General features: G+C 31.8%; 3 protein-coding genes across 5 annotated transcripts; 1 reads left to right on the forward strand and 2 right to left on the reverse strand.

The window, feature by feature from the left end:
• Nucleotides 1–519: 519 nt before the first annotated feature.
• Nucleotides 520–4,550, forward strand: LOC11423232 (protein TIC 22, chloroplastic). Of its 3 annotated transcripts, XR_003009835.2 has the most exons (9): nt 524–953; nt 1,036–1,098; nt 1,891–1,965; nt 2,227–2,274; nt 2,633–2,692; nt 3,378–3,449; nt 3,965–4,000; nt 4,093–4,277; nt 4,356–4,550. XR_003009835.2 is itself a non-coding variant. In XM_024777639.2 (8 exons), the coding sequence occupies exons 1-8, from the start codon at nt 639–641 to the stop codon at nt 4,180–4,182; spliced, it is 759 nt and encodes a 252-aa protein (XP_024633407.1). In that variant the 5' UTR covers nt 523–638; the 3' UTR covers nt 4,183–4,550. The 3 variants fall into 3 exon arrangements, 1 of the variants encoding a protein (XP_024633407.1); XR_005645324.1 differs by lacking the exon at nt 1,891–1,965 and having other exon boundaries at nt 520–953; XM_024777639.2 differs by having other exon boundaries at nt 523–953; nt 4,093–4,550.
• A 112-nt stretch (nt 4,551–4,662) lies between these two features.
• LOC25489909 (laccase-15) lies at nt 4,663–8,279 on the reverse strand. Its single transcript, XM_039831781.1, has 6 exons — nt 8,113–8,279; nt 7,694–7,845; nt 7,367–7,611; nt 7,132–7,260; nt 5,340–6,287; nt 4,663–5,083 (listed from the first exon to the last, which is right to left on the reverse strand). Exons 1-6 carry the CDS (start codon nt 8,206–8,208, stop codon nt 4,953–4,955), a joined length of 1,701 nt encoding a protein of 566 aa, XP_039687715.1. The 5' UTR covers nt 8,209–8,279; the 3' UTR covers nt 4,663–4,952.
• Nucleotides 8,280–12,145: 3,866 nt separating this feature from the next.
• Nucleotides 12,146–16,675, reverse strand: LOC11432315 (laccase-15). The gene is made up of 6 exons (XM_003602987.4): nt 16,478–16,675; nt 16,002–16,153; nt 15,659–15,903; nt 15,413–15,541; nt 12,794–13,747; nt 12,146–12,544 (listed from the first exon to the last, which is right to left on the reverse strand). Exons 1-6 carry the CDS (start codon nt 16,607–16,609, stop codon nt 12,414–12,416), a joined length of 1,743 nt encoding a protein of 580 aa, XP_003603035.4. The 5' UTR covers nt 16,610–16,675; the 3' UTR covers nt 12,146–12,413.
• Between the last annotated feature and the right edge of the window lie 5,634 nt (nt 16,676–22,309).

Raw genomic sequence — 22,309 nt, forward strand, 5'->3', positions numbered from 1 at the left:
ATATTAATTGAAAATTCAAATGTTTAAATCAAATTCATTTCGTTTATATTTTTTTATCTGGTTCATGCACCGGCAAAAAATGAACTACTATAAAATAACCAATGAACTAGTCCAAATACTAAGCGATTTGAGTCTTTTACACATATGATCAAAAGTTCAATTACCACCAACTCGAAATTGCAACTTTCGTCAAAATACTCCCTCAATTTTGCGAAACTTCAAAACCTCCAGTATTTTGTCAAATGTGTCTATCGATTTTGCATGTCATAGAGAGTAATGGCAAAATCAGAGAAGAGTGCAACATACGTCTGACAAAATCAAGGAGGTTTTTGAAGTTTCGCAAAATCGAGAAAGATTTTCCACAAAAGTTACAATTTCGGAGAAGAAATGATTGACAATTCACTCAAAGTTCAATTTCAGAAGAGATAATTGACAATTTCGACAAAGGATTTGACGAATGTTAAATCAAACCTATGAACTCATCTTATACATCAATTGTTTCTCAAGGAAGATTAACCACTCGACTCTAATTCACTATTGGGCCAAAACAAACTAGACGCTTAACCCACAATTTTGACAAAATCCGAGTTTGTAGTTTATCCACGATTAGAACTTAGAAGTTAGTAGAAGAAACAAAAATGGAGTCACAAGGACAGTGGAATCCGCTTCTATCATTTTCGCGGTTCATCCATCAAAACTGTAACCACCTTGCAACTCGTTTCGAAGACACAAGAAAATTCGCTGGAACCCTAATTCAATCTCACACTCGCACCAAACCGGCTTTCGCCGCTACTTTAACTTCCAACCACGTCGCCAAATCTCTCGCCGGAACCTCCGTTTACACCGTCAGTAGTTCCAACAATGAATTCGTACTTATGTCTGATGCTGAAGGTGCTAAGTCCATCGGATTGCTTTGCTTTCGCCAAGAAGACGCTGAAGCTTTCCTTGCTCAGGTAAGTTCCTCTCTCAGTAATTTGTTCATTTTTTATTTTCTTGATTTCATGCTGTTAATGATTTTTTTGTTCGTTGTTTTAGGTTCGATCAAGGAAAAATGAATTTCGAGGCAATGCTAAGGTTGTTCCAATAACTCTTGAACAGGTAGTTATTTTTCCATTTCATAATTATCTCCTGCTAATCCTGGTTTTATCACATTTTGTTGATGTGAAAATGAAACCATCCTGTGTTTCGTACTCGAATGCTTTTAATTCACTAAGGGCTTATTTGAGCTTATTTAGTGGCATAAATTTTGTGAAACCGTTTGGGAGAACTTATGAAAACAACTTATGACATTTTTCATAAGTTTTGTTCAGCTTATTTCATAAGTTGTCCAAGATAGTTTATGAAAACAGTTTATAGCATAAACAAAAACAATTTAACTTAGTAATCCAAATAAAATAAAATAAAACAATTTAACTTTATTTTATCTCTTGCTATAGAAATAGCTTATATAAGCTGATACATAAGCGCTTATCATGATAAGTGTTTGTACTATAAGGTGCAAATAAGTTTTTTTTTTATCCAAAAGGGCCTAATTCATGTATCAATGGCACTCAATGAAATTATGGTTTGGCTTCTATCATATTGAGAGTCAAAGTAATTAATTAATTATGTTGGAAACAATTCATTGTTAAAAACCTTCAAGACTTTTAAGAATCAGTTGTAAATGAAATGATTCTACGTGATTTTCCCCCTTTGAATTCGTATCAATACGGGCTATGTTACTATCAGCATTTAGAACCATGTGCTACTGACATAGCACCTACAACCATGAATGTCACACCTTTCCTTTTAATAAAGGGTAAGGGGGAACCTGCTATCAGATACTTTTTGAAGCATAATAAGTATGGTTTTTATCCTGTATCTGTAACAACTTTTCTGCCTGCGTTATAGGTATACTTGTTGAAGGTTGAAGGTATTGCATTCCGATTTTTACCCGATCCACTTCAAATAAGGAATGCACTAGAGGTTAGTTCCAGTTATAATTGTTGCACACAACATATTACTTAAAAGCCAAACTAGTATTTTCATCATCTGAGTCCTATACCAGTGTCACTATGGAATGAGTTAAGTCTTATCAGTTTTAAATGTAAATCATGGAGGAAAATAAGCTTCAGTAATATGCATGATAGCTGCGGTGTGGGAATTCTGTGACTGAACAGGTAGCATATATGTTCAAGTGCTGAACTGTTGGATTGTGTTTAATTTCATTTTCGTTGTGTTTATCAGCTCAGAGCCGCCAACAAGGAAGGTTTTGATGGAGTTCCTGTTTTTCAGGTATGTTTTCTTACTTTGGCAGTCTCCAGTCCTTCAGAGGACTGATTGGGCAATGGTGAGGGTGTGGGCAGGAGATACAGATTGACATGTGTTTGTCGTTTCGTTAATGTATATATCAGTAGCTATAAGTGTGGAATTCATAATATTTTATTTTCACTGAACTTACTGCCAAGTAATTAACTGCAGCCAATGCATGGTACGGAACATATAAATTCCAAGACTGGCAAACAGCTTAAAAACCATCGAACTATTTTAGTATCTGCCCATCTGGAGTCTAATTTAAATATTTGAAAAATATTGGTAGTAATTGATCATGTTAATTTTTAACCTATTGACTAATAATCACATTTGCTTACAGTCAGAACTTTTGGTTGTGAAGAAGAAGAATAAACGTTATTGCCCTGTATATTTCTCTAAGGTTTGTCTAACCCATTGGTCTCTTTAATTGCAATTCTGGTCCCTCTCTTATGGTCAATATGCAATTTTGTCCCTCTATTTTTAATTTAGAAATTTTGTCCCTCGATATTTTTAATTACACAATTTTGGTTCCTCAGTCAAGTTGTCATCCAATTTTTAACTATGATGATGATGTGGCGGTCAAATACGTGACATTGAATATGTGAAATTGACATGGCTATAGAGTGCTTATATGGTGTTACATGTCTGCTGTACACATATGATGCTTATATGGCTATATAAACAATTTATTTTTATTTTTTTTTAGCAAAGTAGAATGCTTAGGACCCGAATTCACACCTAGGCTTTTAAACTAACATTCTTAACCACTACACCAACTCAACGGGCTACCGTAATATAGCAAGTATGAATGTGTGTGTAATACAAACAACACTTGGTGGCCGTGTTAGCTTCACACGTTCAATGTCATGTCAGCATTTGACTGTTGCATCATCTTCATTGTTAAACATTTAGGGACAACTTGATTAATGGGCTCAAATTGAGAAATGAAAAATAGGATGAACCTTAATTGCAGATTGGCAATAAGAGAGGGACCATAAGTGCAATTAACCCCAAATCATAGTTAGGCATGTAGCTTGATGGAATATAATCATATGATAGTTTTCGTTTGTTGTTTAAATGGACAGGAAGATATTGAACAAGAACTATCTAAGGTTTCCAGGGTATCTAAAGGTCCTGGAGTTTCCAAGCAAATAATGGTATAGAATCTCTCATCTCTTGCTCTTGTTTTTGTTAGTCTGTCAGAAACTTGTTACTCTGTATGAAACTATATGACCTTGAAAACAATTATGGTGAAGCAATAATTTGTTTTAGTTCTATAAATGGTATGATTTATTTATGTTTCTTTAATTTTATGGATAAAAACACATTTTTGGACTGGCAGTTTTCATGCGAAAATAACAATTTGAAACCCTATGTATGAGATTATAGTTCGTAGTGTAAACTTTTGTGATCTTTCTTTCATGGAAAATGTTAGGAGAAAAGGGAGAAACATGTTTTCTTGAATAAACAGGGAAATATTTATGTTTGTGGATTTGAGTAATCACATGATCCTTATGTTCTAATTTCAATTCTGTTAGTCTGCTTGATACCCGGTTTGTGAGAGTTTTCAAATGATAAGAAAAGTTGCATGCTAGAGTTTGTTGTTTTATACTTTATCATTCATTTGAAGGTTAATTTCTTATTTATTTGTTCACTTATGATAATTAAACAGGTTGGTAGCTTCGAAGATGTACTGAAAAAAATGGAGGTAGTAATAGTAAAGTTTGCTTATTGGTATAGTTAATAAGATAGCATGCAATTTGGATTTTGATAATTCTCTCTTTATGTTCCACATTGCAGATGAGTGAAAAGAATTCCGGATGGGATGATTTGATTTTTATTCCCCCTGGAAAAAGCCGTTCTCAACATATACAAGAAATTAAGGTTTAATTCCGCGGGAGCAAACTTAAGCTAACCATAGTAATAGTTTTATGTGGTTTTCTTGAGCAAATTGGATGTTATTGTTGACACATTCTTGTCAGCTGGTGAGATGTCAGGACCACTCCCTTGCAATAGTTTCTCTTCTTTTCTTCTCAATTCAAGTGAAATTTCTTCTCATGCAGATACTGCTTTAAGGATTTACAATGGATATATGGGAGAGGGCATAACGGGCAATGTTTATTTCAGTTAAGTCCCATGGAACTGTGATTGTTGAGTATGTTAAATACTACACATATGAGATTGTTCTTACTAATTCATGTACAGTTTTTTCATTTTGGCAACACTTGTTATCTAATTGCTTAAATTCTACTTTTGCACGAGTTAAGGGAGGTCTATGGATATGGATTTGGAAAGAATAAGTTTAATTACTTTGCAGGCGTTTGAACTATTTGGAGGTTTTTAAATGTCAATGAATTAAACAAACTATAATTGAACTTCTGAACCTTATCAGTTAAAAAGTCAAGAGAGCTAATTACAAACAATCGACGAGTTTAGATATCTAATTACAAGTAATTGACAAGTTTAGAGATCTAACGGATTTGAAAGTTCACGAGTTATGAAACTTAATAAGTAATATTCTTGTCTCAAATTTAAAAACACCAGCCTTCATGATTTATAGGGCAATACAAATGTATGTATTTTTTTTTGTTGATAAAACAGATGTATGTAAATTATAAACTTCATTATAGTTCATGAATAAGAAAAGTCTAAAAGATTAATCAACATGGGGGCATGTCCGGTGGCGGAGGCGGTAATGTTGCATTCAAGGATTTGCCATTCTTCACAATAAACACCGTCTCCATGCCCCAAGAGAGGTGGCGTTCTAGATGACAGTGCAGGAACCATACTCCTGTAATTGAATCCACAGTTCATGCAACAATGAGTTTTGAATTCAGAAAAATGGAATAAGTAACTAAAAATAAATTATAGCATAAATGCAATACCACATACAAAGGTTAGTAAAAAAAATGATTAGTTCTAAATGTTTCTTGGTTATTTTGCATGGATGTTGGTCTATGTCCCTCAATTTTCTATAAACTAATGTATGGTGACTTAGGAGGATATCACCTTGCCTTTAAACAAGATGCTTACTAGAGGACACATACCTGGGTTTGTAGCCACGAACCTAATAGCAGCCCATCCATTTACGGGCACAAGAACTGTATTCAAAAGTGGAGGATCAATTAGGTTGTAATTCTTGGTGTCTTTACTTTTATTGAAATTACCAAACCCATATCCAACAACATAGAAACTAAATCCATGGAGATGCATAGGGTGGTCTAACGGTGCTACCAAATTTGTCCCTTGGAAAACAACCTCCACTGCTGAGCCATATTTTAGAACTTTAACTTTAGTTCCTCTCCTTGGTGTATTCAAGGTCATAGGCAAAGAATTTCCATTGAAGTTAAATATAAATGGTGGAAACCTGGGAAATCCCTTTCTGAATACCCCATTGATATGATAGTAATAAGCTTCTAGTATGTCAAATTTATTAGGGGTTTGAAAACTTATGTTGTTCATGCTAGCAGATAAAATGGTTCCATTTGGGCCTTCACAGGATCGGCCATTGGGACATGGAAATGTGTTGATAGAAACTGTGGTTATTATACGAGTCTTGATTTTTTTTGGTACATCATTGGAGTATTTATGTAAGCCGCTAATGCTTCTGATGAAGTTAAAAGCTGCTTGTGTGTCATTATAGTTGGGAAGAAAAGGTAATGAAGAAGTTGAAATTGGAGTATAACTCTCTCTGTATTGCACTATAGCAGTGGTTGTGGTGTTATCAAACTCTACTCTTGCGTTATCAGTTGAATATGCTCTTGCAGCCATATAGTAGTGACTAGGTTCTTGGTTGGCATGTAACAATACATCCATTGTTTGTCCTGGTGATATGCAAATGTAATCTCTCGTCATTGGTTTTGTGTACATAGCATCAGCACCAACAACAGTGAGTTTATGTTTAGAAATTGAGAAAAAGAGAATGAGATTCATTGCAGCATTAACAACACGTAGAAGATATGTCCTTCCCTGTTCTACTCTTAGCTTGAATGTTTCTGAAAAAGAAAAGAAAATCCAACTTTAGAGCCAAACTTCCAATTTACAAGAAAAATTGAAACAAAGGGATATATGTCTTTAAGGCTTAATGTATTAATGGCTATTTTTTTTTGGAGTTTTAATGAATATGTATGGGTACAATGTCAAAAGAATTACACTAACGTCCAACTATATTTTAGGCTTAATTGTTGTTTTGGTCTCCATATTTTAACAATTTTTTTATTTTAGTCTCTATTTTTAAAATCAGCAATTTTTATCCCCATGTTTTAACAAATCAGGGTTTTCGCCTCCTTATTTCTAATTCAGCAATTATAGTACCTTAATTTTGTCGATTTTGAAAAACAAACTCACCATTTTTTCATTGACACCATTTTTTCCCCATACCACTCATATACCATCCCATGTGATATTTTTTTTATTCTTTATTTCTCCTCCCTTTTATCATTCCCTTTCTCTCTCTTCCCCCAGAACAGGTCACATGTGGGTGTAGAATTGAGGGTTTGCAACATAAGGTAGTCACTTTTTTCGGTACGTTGATGTGTCATATTTCAATATGACATGTAAATAAGTATTTCTTATTTCATATTCGAGTATTTTTTATTTGTAAAAATATTTATATATTTAAGAAAATAGGATGAGTAGATTTCTACCATTTAAATTAAAATAATCAAGATGAACTGAAAATTATTTCTACCATTTAATTTAAACATAAAATGTTAAAGATTCAAAGTTAATAATGATCAAATGATTATTCAAAAAATTAAAATAATCTTACATTTCTATACTAGAATTTTGAAATATAGTGTTAGCATCGGATAAATTTAAAAATCTTGATGCATGTACCTGATTTAGAGCAAGGATACAGATCTCCAGGCTGACCATTAATAGTGATAGCATCAGATGAGTTTGGGGCTCCTCCACTTTCAAGAAATTCTGTAAATACCTTGTTGACATCATTCTTCCACCATTCACCTAGGTGTGAAAAAAAAATTATTAATATTTTTTCTTCTCTTTTCTCTATTATTAAATAGTATAGTAACAATATATAATCAACTATAACATCAAAAGATTTTCATACCAAATATGATGGGTATCTCTCCATAAGGCTTAGGAAAAGGGTAAGTACTATTTATTATAGGGTAGATATTGATAGCCCCATGCACAGTTGCTCTAGCCCAATCACTATGAGCATGCCACCATAAGGTCCCTTCCTCATCTGAAAAAACCACTTTCTGTCTGAATTTCCCTCCAGGTTGGATTGGACACTGAGTTATGTACTCAGGACCATCTGTCCATGGATTCCTTGGCTGCATCACTCCATGCCTGAGTTATTTAAGAATATAATTAGTTTTCCATACATTGTGATGTGTTTTGCATGTGTCATTAATAATTGAAATAACAATACCAATGTATAGTTATGTTGTATTTTCCCTTGTTATACACATTAACATAGATTGTATCACCCTTGTGAACTCTTATAGTTGGCCCTGGAAATTTTCCATTCACAGTCAGTATGCTTTTTGTGCTACACAGTCTTGTGTAACGAGCTTCTTGAACCTGCAACATTAATCAATCACATACTATATATAATCAGCTATATATAAACTACGACACAGTTGTGTTGTATGTATATGTGAAAAATATTTGCATGCAAATTTATTTCAATTACTGCATATGCTGTTTAATTCATGCAACCATTTTAGTTTGGGAAAACATGCAAAAAAATATTCAAATTTTGGCTACTACTACATAACGTTGTACTAATAATCTATTAATTCTATACAATGTATTTTTAAGTTATTGTCACGAAATGACGGAACTTACAACAAAATTATAATGACTCCGAGTTTGGGAACTAAGAGTAATGAAAGAATAAATCAACAAAGTTTGGAACAATTCTTTGTAAAACGACATTTTCATGAAAGAAACTATGTTGAGCTCGTTGTATAATGCTATTGTGAATAATTTTCTTGGGTTACTACCAAAGCATTTGTGTAGAAGGGGTTTTTATAGAAGTGGATTTTACGTGCTTCAACTACCAAATTTTGGTGAACCTCACCATCACACTTATGAAATAAGTATTGGAAAGAAAAATGAGGGTGATTCATCAAGAGTAATTCTGAGCTGATTATGTAGACAGCGTATAGATCCAATTGATGGTCTTACTTAGTAAGGTTTGAGTTTTGGCATATAACCTTATTTAGTAAGGTTATTAGGTGAACCAACTCACATAATATTTAATTAAGATTGTTTAATCAAGACAATATCTAAATTTGATTATTAAAAAAAATTGACTTTTCATTATATATGTCTATAAATTTTGTGTGAAATCATTGAATATCTATACGTAATGCAAAGAATAATGTATTAATTTGGAAGAAACTAAAATAGGTGTAAAAAACATCCCTAAACAGTTTTTAACTTGCTTTTATTATTGCTGAAATTAAACGCAAAACTTACAAATAAGTACCACTAATAAATTTGAATCGTCAAATCTGAACACTTTTCAATAGTCAACAACATGCACTATGGAGATAGTGGTGTTTAGGCATATTGGAGAAACCGGGTTACTTTACACCTACGAAATTGATACCTCTGATCTTTTTTGTTTTAATCAATATTACGTCTGAATTTTTAATACTTTTGAATTTGATCGGTCCTCATCAGCCAAAACCATTTAATGGAAAATATATGATATGTATTACTCCCTTCGTCCTGGATTAACTGAGTCATTTACTCATTTCACATATATTAAGAAAAATGTATTAGTAAAGGAGAGAAAAAAATAGTTTTAAATGATCTTGTTAAGTGTATTGGTATATTCTCCACTATCATAAATGCAAAGTGAAATATATTGAATTGGGAGCGATGAAAGTAGTATTAACTAAAGTTATAAAGCGAAAAAAGTAATTAATATTATATTAAAAAGTGAAATAGCTCAGTTATTTTGAAACACTTTTTTTCTTCTTCAAATGACTCAATTATTATGGGACGGATGGAGTACAACTTACAAGTAGAAACATATAGTATGTAATTCAAATGAATGGAAATTGTAGAAATATAAACACTTCCTTCATTGAAATCAAAATCCAAATGAATGAATAAAAATACAATAATTGGGAATGAATAAATACAATAATAAGTAAACATCGAATGTTGTCTCATAAGTCTTAACTCAACCTTAAAAAATGTTAAAATTATTAAGCTGAATATCATGATCGTGATTCGAAACCCGACGCCTCCACTTATACTAATTAATGATTGTTTTGCCATTTATCTTCTAAAAAAACATTGAATGCCGCTGATAATGAAAGTGTGCCTTTCATAATCGTAGCTCACCCAAATCTAACAATAAAATTCCATATCAACGTCAAAAATAGAAATTCCCATACCAAGTCAAATACGTTTCTTCTTTTAAACAAAATACGTTTCTTAAAAAATAAAAATGTAAAATATAATATTTGGGATTTAATTTATACACATTAAATACATGGCCGTTTCTGAGATTTTGGTGGCCTAGGGCGAACCTACAATTTGGATCTTAACTTAACTAATATATATATATATATATATATATATATATATATATATATATATATATATATATATATATATATATATATATATATAAACATCAAGAGAATTGTTCTTCTTCCATTTAGAATTGTCTATTCCCATCAAAAAGTCGAATGTGAGTTAATTCACGTAAGTGTATTTTCAACGTTAGTTAGGCATTTTTCAACGTGAGTTAACTCAAGTAGCACATGTATGAGCAAAAACAAATGGGAGAAGAGCAATTATCAAACATTAAACTTGATACAAAAAACAAATAAACTTTTTTTAGAGCGTAATAGACCCCTAAAAAAAATTAGGGGTCCAAATTTCGTACTTATTATTTTGGGGTCTAGGGCGGTCGCCCTCTTCGCCTTGTCTCAGATACGGCCCTGACCAAGTAGAAATATATGGACTGTAATTCAAATGAGTGGAAATTGTAGAAATATAAACACTTCCTTCATATTGGAATCAAAATTCAAATGAATGAATAAATACAATAATTGGGAATAAATATTAAATCTTTATTTTTATCTTTATTAAATGTTATACGGGCTCCAATCAACCCTAATCCCGCCCTTTTTTAAGGGTAATTTTTATATGAAAAAAAAGGTTTTGTAATTAAAAATACATCAATGGTCAAATTTTTTTTTAATATATGTAAAATGGTCAAATTTTTGGAATCTTGTACGAGGTTCAAATGTCACCGACAACATTTATCTAGGAGAAAGGAAAAACATCAACAAAAAAGATGTGAAAGAGGATACTCGAGCATGAAAAATATTTGGGTGACATTGAGTTTTTGTAATATTGGTGAAATTGGTGTATTTTGATGAAAGGGAATGTTTTATGCATGATTAAAATAAATTAATTTTGATGAGAGAATGATTAATTTATACATGCTCAAATAGACAACAAATGAAAAAAAAAATGCAGGAAAGCCACTCGCTCCAAGCATCCATCTTCTTATGCTCATATTTTCCACAAGTCCTAGAACATTGACTCTAATCTTTGGGATGAATTTTTTTACCAAAATCTATCTGAACACAAATGTATACAAATCGCCCTTACGTGTGAATGAATGTCAACTTCTACTTTCAACATTGTTCCTAAGCTTTCTGATATATAGCTTCATGGGAAGGTTAAAGTTTTTCACTCTTAAAACTTTATTGGGATATTTTATAAAATTTAAGTTTTGGATTATAAATATAAACGTATAATCAAAAGCGATTCAAAATGATAATTTTAAAAGACTTAAATTTAAATTTTCAAAAAGTTGACGGACCAATTTAAAAATAAATAAATAAATTCTACAGTTTTTTATTTTTGAAAATTTATATGGGCAAATTTGTAATTTATTGAAACTTTGTAGGGACCACTTTTAAATTTCAAAAAATATAGGGAATAAATTGTAAAGTTTTAATAAAAAATATGAGTCAATGTGTAAATTTTAAAACATATAAGAACCAATCTGCATAATTTGAAATAATCAAAATGATCAATTTGAGATTCAACTTACATAGAATTAGAAAGAAATTCCAAATTCTTAGTTGATATTTTAAAAAAAAAAAAAATGTACTGGAAAAAAACATGGAGGTAGTAATAGTAAAGTTTGCGTATTGGTTATACTAATACTAGTCTATGAAATAATTTGGATCCTGATGATTCTCTCTTTTTCTCCAACGAGTTCATGATGGAACGATTTGATTTTTATACCCCCTGGAAAAAGCCACTTTCAACATATACAAGAAATTAATGCTTAATTCTCTGGGAGCAAACTCAATCTAACCATAGTAATAGTTTTATGTGGTTTTCTTGAGCAAATTGGATGTTATTGTTGAGATGTCATGACCTCTCCCTTGCATTAGATTCTTTTCTTTTCTTCTCAATTCAATTGAAATTCCTTCTCATGCAGATACTGCTTTAAGGATTTACAATGGATGGATATAATTAAGGTATGTAATTCAGTTATGGGTCCAATTACAAAGTTTTCAGTTTAGGCACTATTTAAAACTCACTTAATAATTTTGAAATTTCATGAGTTAGTAAACTTAATTATTTTTTATTAAAATATAAAATCAAAATAAAGAGATAAAGTTGATGCTATCAATTAGACATTTGTTCATAATTCAAATTTACTTTCGTATATATGAGATGAATTTTTGGATTCTTAAGAAAGATTCTAGTGATAACCAAAACCTTGCTAGGAGTTGTAGCTTTTGAATACTACTTGAAGGAAAAGGTTCAAGTGTACTTGAAAATCAGAGTTGTAAAGTGAGAAATAATTTTGATTGAAATTAGATAGGATACCGTTTAATTTCTTTCATTGATCATCAAGACTATTTGTAGCAAAGTTGGTTACAACAATTCTCCAATCATTACAACTACCAAGGGAATCCAATAACAACCTTGCCAACTCAGCATTCTAGAAGCACACACTCAACAATCTAGAAGTAAAATTAAATGACTGAAATTAAAAACTATTGAATTACATATATAAAATTGTAATTTATTTAGCTACTAATTAAGTGAAATGATGTCACAGCATACATAAGAAAAGTCTAAAAGATTAATCAACATAGGGGCATGTCCGGTGGCGGAGGAGGTAATGTTTCATTCAAGGATTTGCCATTCTTCACAATAAACACTGTCTCCATGCCCCAAGTGAGGTGGCGTTCTAGATGACAGTGCAGGAACCATACTCCTGTAATTGAATGAACAGATTTATACATAAAAAAGTTATATAGTTTGTGCAACAATGAGTTTTGAACTAAGAAAAATGGAAAGAAAAAAAAAAAAGTTAAATATAAGGGGTATATATGCAATGCTATTTACAATAGAATATGATTTGTTATGATTCTTTTTACAAGAAACTTAGGGTGACTTAAAGATCACGTTACCTTAAAGAAAAAACAAAGATGTTTACTGTGTATAAGTTCATCAGAGCACATACCTGGGTTGGAGGCCAGAAACCTAACGGCAGCCCATCCACTTTTAGGCACCATAAGGGTATTCAAAAGTGGAGGATCAATGAGATTGTAATTCATGGGATGCTTACTTTTATTGAAATTACCAAACCCGTATCCGACGACATAGAAACTAAATCCATGGAGATGCATGGGATGGTCTAACCCTCCTCCTACCAAATTTGTCCCCTGGAAAACAAGTTCCACTGTTGAGCCATATTTTAGTACTTTCACTTTAGTTCCTCTTTTTGGTGTATTCAAGGTCAAAGGGAAACTATCTGCAGTGAAGTTAAATATTAAAGGTGGAAAACTTGGAAATCCCTTGCTGAATACCCCGTTGATATGATAGTAATAGGCTTCTAATATGTCAAATTTATTAGGGGTTTGAAAACTTATGTTGTTCATGCTAGATGATAAAATGGTTCCATTTGGGCCTTCACAGGTTTGGCGGCCATTCGGACATGGAAAGGTGTTGATAGAAACTGTGGTTATCACATGAGTGGTGATTTTTGTTGGGACTTCATGGGGGTATTTCTTAGGTAAGCCTCTAATGCTTCTGATGAAGTCAAAAGCTGCTTGTGTGTCATTATAGTTTGGAAGATGAGGTAATGAAGGAGTTGAAAGTGGTGTATGACTCCAACTGTATTGTACTATACCAGTGGCTGTGGTATTATCAAACTCTAATCCTGCTGCACTTGAATATGCTCTTGCAGCCATATAGTAGTGACTAGGTTCTTGGTTGGCATGTAACAATACATCCATTGTTTGTCCTGGTGATATGCAAATGTAATCTCTCGTCATTGGTTTTGTGTACATAGCATCAGCACCAACAACAGTGAGTTTATGTTTAGAAATTGAGAAAAAGAGAATGAGATTCATTGCAGCATTAACAACACGTAGAAGATATGTCCTTCCCTGTTCTACTCTTAGCTTGAATGTTTCTGAAAAAGAAAAGAAAATCCAACTTTAGAGGTTAGAGCTAAACATCAAATCAATATTATACAAAAATATTGTTTGAAACATGAGATATATTTCTTCAGGAGTTAATTGTTAACGGTTATTTTTATATTTCTTTTGTCGGGTAATTATGTTAACTGTTAGTTTTTTTTATGATTAATCTTCGGTGATGACCATCTTTTATAGGATCTTCTATCCCGATCACATTTTTCTCATTCACAAGGTTTAAAGTCGGAGACATTATTTAAGGAATTTGAGTGCAATTTTACTTGAAGCAATGTATTTATTATTGATAGTATTTTTGGAGTTTAATAAGATCTATATACCGATAATGTACACAAATAATTGTTTAATAAATATTTTCTTAAGTATCTATATAGTAATATACTCTATCTGCCTCACTATCAGGTATTAGTACGTACATAAAATTGTTTAATAAATAAATAAAATGAAGCGTAAATACATGATCCGCTAAATTTCGTATATTTTTGTGCGTAGAGCAATGCTCCATAAATAATAGAGGAAGAGAGAGTAAAAACACTTTTCTTGTTTTTTTTTTCTTTCAATATTTATACACCTAACTAATGAGTTAATCATTCACCCACTTAAATAAACTACTCAGAGGGTCTCAGCGGGGGCGCAGGTGATATGATCCCCATTCACTACCACAAACTACCGTTGGAGGGACTTTCTCCTCCATAGAAACGGCCCTAAATAGGCAGTCCCCCATCGGATCTTCACTTACGGGTATAAATTGACATCTCTAAATTGAACATGTCTATGATAGGAGGCAGGGCCGTCCGTCCCTGTGAAATAGGAGGCTCGGCTCTCTTTAAAATAGGCCCCTAGTAAAATAAAACGTAATTTTTTTATGTATCTAAATTCATTAAAAAAAAAAAACCAGAATCTGAAGAACTTCTAAACATGAAAGGAATTAAAAAAAATTAAGTGAAAGAGGTGAAATTTATCTAACGGTGTCGTTTGGATTTGTCACTCCTCTGTTGTGGAAAAGGGTCAAGTGAATGGTTTATGCGAAGAAAAAAATGATTGTTGTGATTCTTGCAATGAAATAGTTTTCCAAATTGACTGATTAAGTGATTATACAAATTAGAGGTGGTTTGATAGGATCCGATTTATGTACAAAAAGGAGAACTAGAGTCTAGAAAAAAACTCAAACGTGTACTAAAGAAAGAAAATGTTATAACATATATATTTTTTATTTAAGTGGGGGGTGGGTATTAGATTTAATTTTTCGTTAGAGGTCCGTAGCATTTGGAGGCCCGACTTAGTTAAGCACCTTGCACACCCTCAAGGCGGGGCCTGATTGGAGGGACTATCTCTCCCATCGTCGTGGGCCCAAACATGTAGTCCCCATCACTTATGAGTACAAATTGACATCCCAAAATTGAACATGTTTATAAATTATTTACAATGTCGATGAATAATAATTGTTTTTTTTTTATAAATATAAAAATATAAATATAAAATGATCAAGATTAAAAGTAATTAATGGTCACATAATCAATAAAAAAAAAAAAGTAAAATGATTTTATACTATTATGTTATAATTTGAAATTATATTGAGTTATATACTATCAAGTTGATCATAATTTAGTTATTTATCCAAAGGAAAATCTTGATGCATTTACCTGATTTAGAGCAAAGATACAAATCTCCTGGTTGACCATTTATAGTGATAGCATCAGATGAGTTTGGGGCTCCTCCACTTTCAAGAGATTCTGTCAATACCTTGTTGACATCATTCTTCCACCATTCACCTATATGTATAAATTAAATAAAATCTTACTATTATTCCTCCTTTCTCTTAAATTGTACACTAGTTTATATGTAATTTTATGCATATGATCAATGACAACATCAAAAGATTTTCATACCAAATATGATGGGTATCTCTCCATAAGGTTTAGGAAAAGGATAAGTACTATTTATTCCAGGATATATATTGATAGCTCCATGGACAGTTGCTCTAGCCCAATCACTATGAGCATGCCACCATAAAGTCCCTTCCTCTTCTGAAAAAATCACTTTCTGTCTGAATTTTCCTCCAGGTTTAATTGGACACTGAGTTATGTACTCAGGACCATCTGTCCATGGATTCCTAGGCTGCTTCACTCCATGCCTGCTCATTAATCAATTATAGGTAAGAGTTTAATACATTAGTTTTTCAAACACGATGTTGTGTTTTGCATGTATCATAAAAAATTGAAATAACAATACCAATGTATAGTTATGTTGTATTTTCCCTTGTTATACACATTAACATAGATTGTATCACCCTTGTGGACTCTTATAGTTGGCCCTGGAAATTGTCCATTCACAGTTAATATGTTTTTTGTGCAACACAGTCTTGTGTAACGGGCTTCTTTCACCTGCCAATTGTGCAACAAAATTAATAAGTTAATATACGATCTAATTAATTAAGATACTATTGTATATATGTGACAAAAAGTATACTAATGTATTTCAATTACATACTAGTTATTTTCATGCAACAATTCAAGGTGAAAAAAATGCCGCATAGAACTAGCTCTCCACTCAAAGGGCAAGGTTTGCGGAAATATTTTAAAAAATGAAAATTAGGGTTATTGCATGCTATGCTACATTTTTATTTGAGGGAAGCTACTATGCTACATAATGTTTTACTAGTAATGCTATAGGGTATTAAGTAATTCTCACGAATTGATAGGACTCACAACAAAATTATAATGACTCTTTGTTTGATAACGAGTTTGGGAACTAAGAGCAATCAAAGAGAAAATCAACAGAATTTGGAGGAACAATTCTTTGTAAAACGACATTTTCATGAAAGAAAATGTGTTCAACATTGCTCTTCAATGCTATTGCGAATAATTTTCTTGGGCTTGAAAGCATTTGTGTTGAAGGGGTTTTATATTTGAAGTGAAGAGGCTTAATTAGTAGAAGTGGATTTAATTTCGTGCTTCCATCTTCAAATTTTGGTGCAGCCTCACTGTCACACTTATTAAGATAAAACAACATTTTCCTTCGAAAAAGATAAAACACCATTGTCAACTTAGGTAGACATTTACTCGCTAGGCTGATGATATAAGTATAGCAAGGAAATTTAAGAGTGGTTCATCAAGTAATTATGAGCTTAGCATGAAAATAGCGTATAGACCCTAAAAGCACTGCAAGAAATAATTAAAAGTATACGTGTGAGGCCATTTACGTAATACTAGTTGTTTAATCAAAATAAGTGATTAAGGAACCCAAATTAGATTCCATAACCGCTACTAAGTGGTTTTCATTAAGCCACATCAACAACGCAACCATGTTTTTTTTCCACAATATCCCTTTCATATGAGAGGTAACCATATTCGATGTGGATATAGTTAAATAGTCCTACATCGGATAAGAGATGGTCTGACAATGTGTTTATAAGTGGAGCAATCATCACCCCATAGGTCAGTTTTATGGAGTTGTGTTAGATATAACCACGATTTCTAAGATGATATCAGAGTCGTTCATGATATGTTAGACCACCTGCTATTATCTCTAGTCATGGGCGTGAGAGAGTGTGTTAAAGAGTCTCACATCGGATAAGAGATGATTTGTCTATAAGTGGGGGCAATCCTCACCCTACAAGTCGGTTTTGTGGGATTATGTTAGACCTAATCACGATTTCTAAGAGATAATATGTATATGGATAATCTATGTTGGTCAAAATTTAAACTTTGATTTGTCATGTTGTAGAGGTCTAATATACCGAACATTTGTTAGTCAACCCAAACACATTATACTTTTTTTTGTGGTGGCTAGAGTTTCAACCCCCGATCTTGCATGTAAGTTCACGAGGATAAACACATTATACTTTATTACTACACACTCAATGTCTAAAAATTAATTATTGGCTAAATTATTTTACTTACTACCGTAAATATATAAAACATTAAAAATATAAATAAAAAAAGGTTTTAATTAATTTTATCTTAACAAATAAAACACATTAATTTTGACTGGTAATATATAAGAAGGATAAAGACATTTACCGTTTAATAACTACTACTAGGAGTATCTTTTTTGACAGGAAGGTTTAATTATTTTGGATCTACTAGTTGATATGAAATGTCTACATTTTTTTTCTCTGTTTCGTATGAACAATCTACTAAAGTTGATGGCGAAATTTACCCAAAAAAAAAAAAGGTTGATGGAAAATCGACTGAATCGTGTTATTCTCCTTTTCTCGTTTCAAACTGTTCCATTCCAATTGTTTCTTGTTCATGATCCCTTCTCTAAACGGTGACGTTTAGCATGGGGAAATTGTAAAATTTTCCCATCTTAGGCTCATCTAAACTCAACCACTGATTTAATATAAATTAATAAGGATGGCTAGGATTGCTTTGTCTTGTTGACCGGTAACTTGTAAGGTTTTTTTATTTTTGTTTTTGAAAGAGGTAACTTGTAAGGTTTAAATATTAAGTGACCTAAATTTATATGCATTTGTTTTAACGCACAATTTATATGGATTTAAAAATATAAAATTGAAATATCGCACATTTATAATTGAATTTGTGGTTATTGAAATGTGTTTTGACTTTTCCAATACTAACACGGTTAGCTTTTATTTATTATTTTGAGTTGAAAGAAAAAATCAAGTAATTGAACTCAAGTGGTTAATAATAAAAGAATTTAAATTTGATTTCTGGGTATATCAACAATTTTATATCAGACTTTAATTACATTTGTCTAAACTTCGGATTATTAGAGTCATCTTTCCCCAAGAACTGAAGGGCTAACACAAAAAATATTGTTTGTTGTATCTTTCATAAATATTTTTCTAGGTGTCTTTCATAAATATTATTAAGGGTTAAATAAGTTTTTTGTCTCTAAAAATATAAGCAATATTCTAAAAAAAATAAAACAAAATATTTTCATTCTAAAAAAAAAATCGTTTTGTTTATTTGTCCTTCATAAATATAATCTTGACACGTGTTTGACATTTCTTTAGCATAATACGGACATACAAATGTTGAACATAATAAATAGACATACGTGGATACATCTTGAACATAAAAGAGTGATAATATTGACATTAATATGAGCATAAATTGACCTAAAAACAAAAAAAAAAACTTTTTGTTAGGATAAAAATATTTTGTTGTCTTTTAGAAATTAAAATTAAAATTCACTATATTTTTAGGGACGAAAAACCTATTGTATAACTAATTTATGTGGATTTTTTTTTTGTCAAGTAGCCTAATGGCTAGAGCTCACACAATTTAATTGTGGAGAAATGGAGTGTTCAGGGTTCGAACCCCGGCCCCTGCATATAAAATGCAATATCCCTACCAACTGAGCTAAGCTCACGGGGATTAATTTATGTGGATTTTATGTTTCAGCGAAAAAAAATGTTGGAACAAAATGTGTTTAGCAATAATAACCCTTAAGAGTTTTGATGATAACAAAGTATTAAAAATTGTCAATTGAATATGCTAATATTTGTTCAAGTGTACAGGACTATAGACAAAAATTTGACATCTTAGAAGAACAAATAAAGAGCAAATACATCAACAAAAAGGGAAGCTTAAAGTGTCTGAAGAAAACTGCTCCTGAAGTTAAAGTGCTCCTGAAGACAGAGTGCTCCTGAAGTGATGACGTCATCAGAAGCAAGTTCATCAGAAGCTGTGAATCACAAGAAGCTGCAGTTCATCAGGAGATGCAACTTAAAGCTTCAAAAGTTGTTTAAAGGATTCAAACTCGTCTAAGATTGCAGAAGACTGGAAAAGTATTACAACGGCTAATTTGAAAGGCATTAGATACTTATTCTTCAAAGAGCGTTGACATAGTACGTTTGTACGAAGTGTACAACCACTATCTCCACTACTTTGTTTTTGTCTCTGCTACAAGACAAGAAAAACAGCTATGCCTGCAACAATGTTTCTTCTCAAAGGGAATACATTTGAAATTGATCTTTCATATGACAATAACCATATCAGGCAAAGGATCATTGGTGATTGATCAAAAGCTTCAAACGGCTCTATTTTTAATGTGCTGACAATTCAACGTCTCTTTCACACCTCTATATAAATGAGTGAAAACTCAAAGTTTCAGAAGAACAATACAAAGAATTAACTAAGCCAAAACTCTGCTGAAATTGTTCTACACTTCAAAGTTCACTTAAAATTTCTTATCAAAGCTCATATCTTAAGAATTCTAGAGTCTTTAGAGTCTGTATCTGATTTGTATTGTGAACACCACTGATTGTATATCAAGTGTTCAACCTCAAACATTTTTCTTGTAATTCTGTTTGAATTAAGAAGTCTCTTGCAGTTGTGCTTGAGCAATAGAAGTCTCTTGATTGTGTTCAGGAGCATAGAAAGTCTCTTGCAGTTGTGCTTGAGCATTTGAAGTCTCTTACTAAGTTTAGTAGTGATCAATTGTAATCAGATATTACATAGTGAACTCTCCTTGAAAGTGCAAGGGGGACAAGACTGACTTCCGGTTTGTGGAAGGAACCTGTATAAATTGTTTGTGTCTTTCTTCTCTCTCTATCTCTGTTTTATCCGCTGCAATTAGTCTGAACATCTCTTCAGAAGTAGAACTCTATCTGCTTCTGATTTGTATTTTCAGTTAGGAGAAAAAGAAGAAAAAATCAACACAGTTCAACCCCCCTTCTTGTGTTTTTCTCACCTTCAAAAAAAAGTAATATTTTTTTCACAGTTTATATAAATATATATTATTGACAAAGAATTATTTAGTTTGAAAACTGACGTTATATTTTCCTTCTAAAAGAGGAATTTTGTTCATTTTTTATTTGTTGACATTTGTGTAAAAAAAAAAACACTGATGTACATAACCGGTTAGATACCACTGAACCAGGAAATTACAGGTTCCAGCTGGTAAAGATATATAAGTCTAATATAGAGAAATTTTACAATTGGACTATGCAAAAACTCACCTCTCTAAAATTCACTTCAAAATCACAATTTACAAGTCATGACAACGGGGCCCACATCAACTTAATAACTGATGAGAAATCCTGTGATTGAGCTCCTACACCATCAAAAGCAATTCTAGTAGCCTTAAAACAGAAAACTATCGATTATAATATTTTGGTTTACCTTCTCAAAATCAATCATCATCTTAAAAAGCAATTATGGTTGAAAGTTACAATTTCTAATTTTTGAGTTAACTAGAATTAATTCTATATTAACCAAATTACTTGGACTGCAGTGGCAAGGAGCTCTATTCAAAAACGTATCCGGGGAATATTGAGTTTGATTCTCAGGAGGAACAACGTTTGGTCAGTGTGTACATATCTACGCATGAGTCAGACTAGTTGTCCACCTTTGATGGGTCTGAGACTGATGCGAAAACAAACAAAAATTAATTCTATATTAAATTTTATATTTTGGTTGCTGCAATCTATTATTTTACTTTGCCACCCTTCATCAATTCTCCTTAGTCCTTTCCTTTTGCGGCATATCCAAGCGTTCCATTATTTTATTTTTACATAAACACGACCGCTTTCCTTCCAAAGTGTTGCTTTTATTTAATTTGATGAACCAAATTAACCCAAAAAAATATTTACGATCATGATTTATCAAACTTTGAGTTTTTCTTCACGGTGTTTTCGTTGAGATTTATTGTATTTTTCCTTTTATTTTTCTTTTACGTTATATTTTATTATTTTTAAAAATTAATTCTAATATTATTTAACTTAAATATATATTGTCAAAAAATATAAATTATATGAATAAATATATAGAAAATTAATATATAAATTGTATTTATTATTTTTTAAACTAATACATAGAAAATTTATTTATTTAAGTTAAATAATATATCTACATTTATTATTGAACGTATACACTCAACTACGTCCGTTTATTTGAATTTAAGTATGTCCATTTTAGTCCCCATGAGCTTAACTCATTTGGTGAGGGATAATGCACAATATGTGCAGGGGCCGGGATTCGAACCCTGGACACCCCACTTATTCATCTTTAAGGTAGATTTCTCTAACCACTAGGCTACTTGACCAAAAAATAAAAAACTATGTCCATTTTAGAAATTTTACATTCAGAAGCAATTTTGATATAAAAAAAAAAAAAAAAACATCTATTCTATTTAATGTATTATGCATTATTGTATCTAAACATAAATTTTAACTCAATTCTGACAAAATAAATTCTATCATAATCAATTTTGTCATGATCAATTTTGTCCACGGGAGAACCAAAGACACAAACCTTTCCATTTTCTTTCTCTATTTATTATGTTTAATGTTTTAAGGTGTATTAAAATATGGGTCATGTTAACCAGTGTCCCTGGGCACTGGTTAAGGAAGCCAAAAGAAGAAATTGTTAATAAAAAAAGACACTTTTTAAGCTTTTAATGCATTGATTACACATCTTTTAATGCAAAAATTACTATATTTGCTTCCTTAACTAATGCTCCGGGGTACTGGTTAACATTTCCCTTAAAATATTTATACACATTTAATGTAACATTTTTGTATGGGTCATACTAACATGTGTTTTTAGGACATACATGTTAAGGTTCAA

The sequence above is a fragment of the Medicago truncatula genome, chromosome 3, assembly GCF_003473485.1.
Source record: "Medicago truncatula cultivar Jemalong A17 chromosome 3, MtrunA17r5.0-ANR, whole genome shotgun sequence".
NCBI lineage: Eukaryota > Viridiplantae > Streptophyta > Magnoliopsida > Fabales > Fabaceae > Medicago > Medicago truncatula.